Genomic DNA, 9,713 nt, shown 5'->3' with positions numbered 1-9,713 from the left:
TATATTATTAGCCAAGCCTCATGAATAGTTCCTTTTTCAGTAGTCTTTTTTAATTTCATATATACATTTAGAAATACATATTGAATGAATAAAGTTAGGTGTTTGAGTGGTTAAGTTTACTACTATATAATCTACTCAAGTTTAATTCTTGAAGCCTCCACTTTTGGATGTTTATTTTTTTATATATCAATTTTTTATTTTAATAATTCCTTTTTAAATCATGTTTCCCTTATCATTTAATTTAATATTTATAATATTCCTTTTTATTTGTTAAATCATGTTTCCCTTATCATTTAATTTAATATTTATAATAATTTATGTTCGTTAACTTTTTCTAAAACCTAAGTACGTAGTTGTGTTTAATTTTCCTTGGCATTCAGGTATAAATTTTGTTAAAACGAAGTTGTATTCAAAATAGAGTTTGTATTTCGTATGGTAAAACGGTATAATGATAAATTGAGACCGAACAAATTATGACGGCTTGGCTTTATAAACAACACCTTTAAATTTCAAATAACGTTTGTTTACATTAACATTTGGTTTGTTTCGCTGCAACGCGCGACATCAAGAAATCTAGTATATATAGTTGACTAACAATCATGAATAGTAATTTTAAATTTATAATAATATATAGCTTTTTTAATTATTTATTATTTTAGTATTGTGATACTTAATTATTATATTTACTATTAACTTTTTTATATATTTTCATTTTTTTCCTTTCCTTAAATCATATTCCTCTATCATTTATTTTCTATTTTTAATAATTTTTTTCTTTTCTAAATCATATTTCCTTTTTTAGTTTTTTTTAGTTAATTTGATATTCTTTTAATAACTTATGTTCGTTAAATTTTTTGCCTTAACATTCCTGTATAAATTTTGTTAAAAACAAACATGTATTTAAAATAGAGTATTTATTTAGTATCATAAAACGGTACGATAATAAAATGAACCGATTCTGACGGTTGGGCTTTCTAAACAACATGTTACTTTTTCAAATAACGTTTGTTATACCTTATCATTTGCTTCATTTCGCCGCAACACGTGATGTCAACAAATCTAGTTTGAATTAAATCTGAGGTAATAAGTGGATTTCAAAATTCAAAACCCATTACTAGCGAGCATCAGATGATTGATGATTTAGACGAATAGTTTTGAGTCTAACATTCAAAACCCAAAATTAAATTTCAGTCAAACAAAATGGCGTCTTTCAAACCTGAATTCAATTGAAGAGTTTGAAGGGTTCAAACTTTAGTCAAATCTCAAATGATGAACACCAATCGCTGCCTCTTTGGTCATCTTTATTTTTCTTTCAGATCTGATCATTGATTTTTTTCCTCATTTTTCCAGTACCACCCATTTGGCTCTTTTTTCGGAAGGCGGCATCAGAGATCTGAGTAGAAGGCGGCATCAGAGATCTGGGTTATGGTTCCGTTAGATCGACGGCAGACACAGGTTTTAGCGCAGATGAGGTGCATTCGATTGGGTGATCGCTTGGGGGGTGGTGACATATGGTATTTTGATGTTAACGAAGGGGTGGAGGTGCACATCGGTGTACGGCGAAGGTGTTGTGGGGATGACGGGAGGCGGCTCGGGTTTAAGGTGGTTCTCCGACGATCTAGGGGTCCGGTTGGGTGGTGGCAGTGTTGTGGGGATGGTGATGGGTCGGTGACAATCGTTGTTTTGTGATGGTGATTCGGTCATTTTTTTTTCTTTTTTATGTATTTTTAAAGAATAGGGTGAAAAGACAATTTTACCCTCATGTGCATTGCACATGACCAGATTTGACAGAAAAATCTAACTGGGTTAGGACTAAAGGATAAAACGTGTATGATTTGAAAACATAAAGGACAAAACTCGTCAATTTTAAACATAAAGGACAGCGCCTGCAAATGGGTATAAAGATAAAGGACAATCCTTTCAATTCACTCTAATATATTTTACATCAAGAAGACTCGAAACCAAAGTAATATCTGTCTTAGATTAATTCCTTCTCCTCCTTTATATTTATGTTTATTAGTCTAACTTTGTTATTTACTTTCACTTGCATAACTACTCAACTATATTATTGACTAAACAACAACAAATGTTGAGTGATGAGAGCCATCGAGTCCTTAGATCGATACTTGGTTTTTTGCTACACTATACTACGTCACAATTGACAAATTTATCTTACCATGTGTAGTTGTGTCAAAGTGTTAACAATTTTATAACGAATTTAAAACAATAATTTGCACAAGCAAACGCTTCTATGTACACATTTACACCCATCACGATGCCTTTAGCAATGTTTACACATATCAAGTTTGTGTTTCAACAAAATGTGAACTTTAGGACCATCTAGCCACGTAGATCTCCGCTTTGCCACATCATTCACTGGAAAAGCTTTTACGTGTTTTGGTAGCCTATAAAAAATTACGATACAATGTAAAAGATAAAACCTTGAGGTAGTGTTTGGTATGCATGAGTGAGAGGTAGAATGGAATGGATCATTACGAGGGAATGATGAAAAGGGTGTTTGGTTGATCAATGGAATGGAATCATCCATTTCATAAGTCATTCCATTCCCTCAAAAGCATTCCATCCACCCCCATTTTTTTTTTCATTCCATCCTCTCTTGCACCATTTATCAACAACACAACAATCCACCACCTTCGCCACCACCCACCACCACCAACACCGACGCCATCACTGCCTCCACCCGCAACCCGTCGCCGCCTCCGCCGCCACCCCGACAACCACCGCCGCCGTCGCCACCACCCGCCACTGTTGCCACCCACCACTGCGGCCAACGCCACTCGCCGCCACCAACTGTCACCGACGCCAACGCTACTCGCCGCCACCACCCACCACCGTCGGCGCCACAACCACCGCCACAACCACCGCCACCACCAACCACAACCGCCGTCGCCACCCACCGCCACCTCCGTACCACCAACCACCACCGACGGCCGTCGTTGCCGCCACCCCCGTCACCGTCGTCACTGCCGCCGCCGCCGCCTCCACCGCCACCCTGACAACCACCACCGCCGCCACCCCAACAACCACCACTGCCACCGCCACCACTCGCCATCCCGAAAACCACCATCGTCGCCGCCACTGCCGCCAAATCCACTCGCCGCCACCACCCACACAACCGTCGGCGCAACAACCACTGCCACCACTAATCACCACCGTCGGCGCCACCCACCGCCACCTCTGCCGCCACCAACCACCACCAATGGTCGTCGCTGCCGCCACCCCTGTCACCACCACTCACCGCCGCCGCCACCACCGATAGCCGCCTCCGCCACCACTCACCATCGCCACCAATAACCACCCACAATCACTACCACCGACCACCACCACTCTCCGCTGATTTTATTCCTTCGTTTTTCTTGCCTAACAAACAATTCACAATAATAATTAATTTCATTTCCACATTGTAACCAAACAAGACATGGAATGGTAATGATCCATTGCATTCCCTCGTCCATTCCATTACCTCGTCCATTACATTCATTCGTACATTCCATTACCTGGTCCATTCCATTTATTCGTACATACCATTTCATCATCGTTTTGTACTTTTGCATGTTTTTTTTCATATTTTAATATAAAGAAAAATAATATTTAAAATTAAAAAAACTTAACCTCTAAAAGAATTATTACATCCACCGCAAATCCATATCGTTTCCTAATAGGGATCTATCAATTCAAGAACTTCTCGGCTTGGCTATGGAGATGAGTGGGTGTAAAGATTGGAAGAAGATTGTTGGCGGGATCCTGGCTTGGGAGATTTGGAAGGCGAGGAAAGAGAAGACTTTCAATGATAACTTCATCAACTTCAACCGAATGACGGATCTCATAAAAGAAAATGCGTTTTTTTATTACAAATAGATCAAAGTCTGTTAATCTAGGTTGGGAGAGGTAGTGTGATTTTAATATTCGTGATGTAGTTTTGTAAGTTTCAGTTCCAGTTTATTATTATTGGTCCAATTTTCTATTATTTTAATAGAAGTTTCTTCGTTAAAAAAAAATCCACCGCAAATCCACAATGCTCTTTCTTGACTTCCATTCGTTCAAACTGCAAATGGACCCACCAGATAAACAATTCTCATATTAAAAGATTCTATTTAAATTTTCTAAAAACATATGTTTATAAATCTGGTTTGGTGTCAAAACTTTAAATTTTATACGCGAAAACCGTTTCGTCGTAAAATGCACTTATGCGCATCTTTGACTTTTATTAAATAAAAATTTGACTTGTTACATCGCCTAGTAAACATGGTAATCAGAAGGTGCAATCACAAGAGATTATAACCTTCGTGTTTACAATTACGTTGCAAAGTTCAATTAAACTTTGACTTGACCAAAAATGGTCAGAAACGAAAGTCAAACAAAAAGTCAAATTGTTTGACTTTTAGCTCAAAATAACTAAAATAAATGAAATAGACTAGGAGTGAGCACTTACTTGTGATGAGGAACACTTAAGAGCTCAGTAGGAGGCTTCCAATGACTGGAAACAAGCTCCAATATAGTGGGAGAAAGAAAATGAGAAAATGAGCAAGTTGAAGTGAAGAATTCTTGGTTATTTATAGTGTTCTTGAGCTCCTAAGATCATGCCAAGTGTCCTTGAGGTGTCATGCTGATCTGAGGAATGTGATAACACATGTCCAATGGAGGTAAAAGAGTGGAAAATCACGACCTTAGAGGCCAAGGCATGAAACAAGAGGCTGCCAACAATATTGTTGTGTTGGGCACCCCATACGCACCCTATGGGGTTTTGCTTTACGGTCCGTAAGGCCCTGGCAGGGGCAGAAGTTTCATCTTTTGGCAGATTTAGCCTCTGGACTTGTATTGTCGCGTTTTGTCACTTTTAACCCCTTTTAACCTAATATTTAGGTTATATAAAGGTGTTAAGGCATGTGTAACTTGGATTTTGTCCAAAAATATCGTGGATATCGTTTCGTTCGATCGTACGGTTACACGTTTTGTAAATAAAGTATAAGACTTTATCCAGCACGAAAATGATCGAAATTGCACAACGATTGAAATTATGCATTCTCGCAATTTAAATACAAGATTTTATTGAATACAAAAATGTTCGGATTTGTAAATATGGTCCGTATGCTGGGGCTTTGGGCAGACTTTTGCAGTTTGTCAAAAATGGCCCCTGGACTTGTATAAATGTGTTTTTGTCATTCCTAACCCCTTAAAAACTTATATCTAAGTTATGTAAAGGGTATTTAGGGTATGTGTAGCATATTTACATGTCCCGGTGTGTACGTCACAAAAATGGCTCGCCCGACGGGGATCTACCTCTCGTTCCGATCCCTGCTCCTATCCCCCTCGCTGCATTTCCCTTAGAGGACTTACCTTTCGATGCGTTATCAGATGACGATATCGACCCTTTCATAGAGGGTCCCCCGGAGGGTGACCAGGATGGTGGGGCCCCTATGGAGGATGATATTCCAGTTGACGACCCTGTAGTTCCTATTGCTGAGGCTTCTGTGGAGGAGGCTCCTTCTGATCCGTCTGGTCCAGACTCATTTGAGTCTGTGGCATCCGCTTCTTTTCATGACCGGGGCGTGCAGCACTATTCTCTCGACGCAGACACAGACATGGCGATGTCTGCTGCACTTGTTGTTCCCCAGGACTTTGGCCCGGAGCCTAAGGACGAGTTTGTACCAGCTGAGCATGCTCCAGTTGGTCCAGAGCCTGTCATTGCTCACGACCCTATTGATGTTCCATTCGTTGCTCTTTTGCCTGATCCTCTACCAGAGCCTGACCACGTTGATCCACCAGTCATGGCACCACACGTCGTTGATGCACCAGTCATCGTACCACCGGTTTCTGATGTTCCTATTGCTGATGCACCCGTTCTTGCACCACCTACTGTCGACCATGCACCATTTGCCACACATATTGATCCCAGATATGCTGACACCCTTAATGGGTGGACTGAGGATGATGATGACTATCCTCCGTTTGTTCTCCCTGTCACACCATCTGCTGCACCTATATTTGCACCTTTTGATATTCCCCAGTTCTACCCTCACGCATCCGATGTCCACCGCACAGACTTACCCATCACCTTCTATTGGGCCACACGATCACATGCCACCCACGACAGCTGCTTTTCGATTTATGCCCTCTTTTACTCCGGCTGCACACACTACATCTCCCTTTGTACCATCGGGCGAGCCATTTTTGTGGTCATCACCCAATGTCATGCCGTTATCAGACCCGTACCACCCTTTCCATTTCGGATATACCACTAAGGACATACTTATATCCCTGCAGTTACAGCAGGATGCGTTGAGCCGACGAGTCCAGGAGCTGGAGAGGATTTCGCGTCCTCCCCCTTGTCATTGTCAGTCTCCTTTTGCTACACCACCAGCTCCTATTCCACTACACCCGGATTCTGATGTCCGCTTTCTCACTCCTGAGCAGCAGATTGCTTACCTGATGCGCGTTGTCCACGCACTTGAGGAGGATTGGGTGCATATGTGCTGTTTGCTTTTCTTCCCTCCTCCTCCTCCCCCGTCATCAGCTTGAGGACTTTTGGTCTGATTGTAGGTAGCACTACTTTTGATGAGAAGACAGCGATTGAGTCAGGCTGTATAGCATTTTGAAGAGCACAGGATGACTTTATGATCTTTGATATTTGATTTTGGTTGTTGTATATGGCTAGACAGATCAGACAAGGGCAAGGTGACCCTTAGTCTCTTTTAGGATGTATGATACCTTTGTAAAACTTGTAAACACTGTATTTGTGGTCTTGATTTTATGATAACTCAATCGCAGTATTCTTATTACATGCATTGTTGATTTATTTGTTATGATTATGACATGGGATGTTATGTGTTATTGAGTTGATGGATGTTATTACGTACGCATATTACTTACTCACTGTACTTACTATGACCTGACCAATATGATCTTATTTTAGAAGATGCCTCCACGACGAGACACACGTTTGCCAACTACCGAGGCAGAACTGCAGGGACGTATTTCAAAGGCGATAGCTGACTATGAGGCCTCCCGCGCAGAGACAAGCGGAGGTTCCTCAAGAAACAACAACAACCCACCCAATGGTAATGTCAAGTCGCTTGAGCCACATTACGTTATATTTGGATACTTCTAACACATCCACTAATGCTTATTGTTAATGATATTGCCTGTACAGGCTGTACCTATAAAAAATTTCTGGATTGTAAGCCTTTAAGTTACGATGGCACTGGGGGTGCTGTTACCTTCTTCAGGTGGACAGAAAAGACGGATTCGGTAATAAGGATGAGCAAGTGTGCTCCTGAAAACCAAGTTACTTACGTCTCAGGACTCTTTCTTGATGGTGTTTTATCCTGGTGGAACCTGCAAGTTCAGACCTTGGGAGAGGCGGCGGCGTATGCACTGACATGGGCTGAGCTGAAGGAGCTCATGAGGAAGAAATATTGTTCACGGGCAGAGATACAGAAGCTGGAAACGGAATTCTAGAACCTAAAAATGGATGGCCCAAAAATTGCTGAATATGTCCAAAGGTTCCACGACTTGTCACGCATTGTGCCGTATATTGTTGAGCCTGAATTTAAACGCATTGAGGGTTTCATCTGGGGATTGGCACCCCAGATCATGAGCATGGTAACAACATCAAAGCCTCCGACAATTACCGAAGCCATTGATCTCAGCGTGGCATTTACAGAAGAAGCCATCAGATTGAACAAGTTTTCAATTTCTGAACCGAAAAAGAAAGAAACTCATGTTGAATCGTCAGGGGAGAACAAGAGGAAATTCTCCAACTTTAAAAAGAGTACCGGAAGTGCCAACAAGAGGAAGGATGTGAACCCACCAGCTGAAGCTAAGTGTGGTGCTGAAGTTAAAGGGAAAGGATACGTGGGTGCTCTACCCAAATGTGAATTATGCCAGTATCATCATGTTGGCCAGTGCAGTGTTAGAAAATGTGAATCCTGTGGGAAGGTTGGTCACTTAAAGGACACTTATTGGGTTGGTACTGGCCGTGGTGGCCAAAGGGGATTTGGTAACAACAACCGTGGAGGTAACAAGAATGGGAACCGCAACGGCGGAAATGGTAAACGCGGTAACTTCGGGAATCAAGCAGGAAATGGTAACCACAATCAAAACAATAATCAAGGAGGTAATGGAGATGGTAATGGTCGGGGACCGGGATGTTTCAACTGCAGAGACATCGGGCACTTCAAGCGTGAATGCCCAAAACTCAATCAAGCTCGTGGAAGGGTATTCAACATTGGAGCGAGGGAAGCACGCCAGTACCCGAATGTTGTCACTGGTACGTTCCCTATAAACCAATGCTTTGCATCTGTACTATTTGATACTGGCGCCGACTATAGTTTTGTATCGCTAGAATTTAAGAATATGCTTGGGTTAACTGGTAGTAAGTTAGACATTCCGTACTCAATTGAACTGGCTAATGGAAAGCTAGTGGAAACCAATGAAGTCATCAGAGGATGCGTAATAGAGCTGGGAGAACGCGAGTTTACACTGGATCTACTGCCAGTCGAGTTGGGAAGCTTCGACGTGGTAGTAGGAATGGATTGGTTGTCAAGCAACAGAGCCGAAATTGTATATCACGAGAAGACTATTCGCATCCTAATGGCGGATGGAGAAACGATGGTGGTACACGGAGAGAAGCGCGATACGCCCTTAAGGATCATTAGCTGCCTGAAAGCTAGAAAGAGTTTAAAGAAGGGATGTGTTGCCTTCTTGGCACACATCGTGGATAAAGAAGCCGCTGAGCTGAAACTAGAAGATATTCCAGTCGTAAAGGAATATCCTGAAGTCTTTCCAGAAGACTTGCCAGGATTACCGCCGCAAAGGCAAGTCGAGTTCCACATCGACCTAGTTCCAGGCGCCGCGCCTGTAGCTAAGGCACCCTATCGACTTGCGCCTTCGGAAATGCAGGAATTGTCAATGCAACTTCAGGAGTTGTTAGACAAGGGAAAACTTCTCACCTTGGGGAGCTCCAGTTTTGTTTGTTAAGAAGAAAGATGGTAGTTTTCGCATGTGTATCGACTACCGGGAGCTGAACAAGTTGACAATCAAGAACAGATATCCTTTGCCAAGGATCAATGACCTGTTCGATCAGTTACAAGGTTCAAATTTTTACACAAAGATCGATCTACGACCAGGTTATCACCAGTTGAGGATTCAAGAAGAAAGTATCCCAAAGACGGCCTTTAGGACTCGCTATGGGCATTACAAGTTCCTGGTTATGCTGTTCGGGTTGACAAACGCACCAGCGGTATTCATGGATTTAATGAACAGAGTCTGCAAGCCCTACCTTGATAAGTTTGTGATCGTGTTCATTGACGACATCCTGATCTACTAAAAAACAAAAGAAGAACATGAGCATCATCTAAGAGCCATCTTAGAGCTGCTTAAGAAGGAGAAGTTATACGCAAAGTTCTCGAAGTGCGAGTTCTGGTTACGTGAAGTTCAGTTTCTTGGTCATGTAGTTAATGGAAATGGAATTCATGTGGATCCCACAAAGATCGAGGCGATCAAGAACTGGGAAACTCCAAAAACGCCAACCAAGATTCGACAATTCTTAGGTTTGGCTGGTTATTATCGCAGGTTCATTGAGGATTTCTCGAAAATCGCTAAACCTTTGACCTCCCTTACGCAGAAAGACAAGAAGTTTGATTGGGGAGACAAACAAGAAGAAGCATTCCAGTTGTTGAAGAACAAACTTT

General features: G+C 41.9%; 1 protein-coding gene across 1 annotated transcript; it reads left to right on the top strand.

Annotated features, from left to right (window-relative positions):
* Positions 1-1,467: 1,467 nt before the first annotated feature.
* LOC110943579 (formin-like protein 14) lies at positions 1,468-3,017 on the top strand. Its single transcript, XM_022185321.1, has 2 exons — positions 1,468-1,677; positions 2,577-3,017. The coding sequence occupies exons 1-2, from the start codon at positions 1,468-1,470 to the stop codon at positions 3,015-3,017; spliced, it is 651 nt and encodes a 216-aa protein (XP_022041013.1).
* Positions 3,018-9,713: the final 6,696 nt, after the last annotated feature.

This window comes from Helianthus annuus, chromosome 5, assembly GCF_002127325.2.
Source record: "Helianthus annuus cultivar XRQ/B chromosome 5, HanXRQr2.0-SUNRISE, whole genome shotgun sequence".
In the NCBI taxonomy this organism is placed as follows: Eukaryota; Viridiplantae; Streptophyta; class Magnoliopsida; order Asterales; family Asteraceae; genus Helianthus; species Helianthus annuus.
This window is presented reverse-complemented; position numbering and strand designations above follow the sequence as displayed.

Coding starts and splice junctions, on each gene's coding strand:
- LOC110943579 (XM_022185321.1), top strand. CDS start 1,468: ATGAGGTGCATTCGATTGGGTGATCGCTTGGGGGGTGGTGACATATGG. Junction 1,678..2,576: donor GTGATGGGTCGGTGACAATC/GTTGTTTTGTGA, acceptor TTCCCTCAAAAG/CATTCCATCCACCCCCATTT.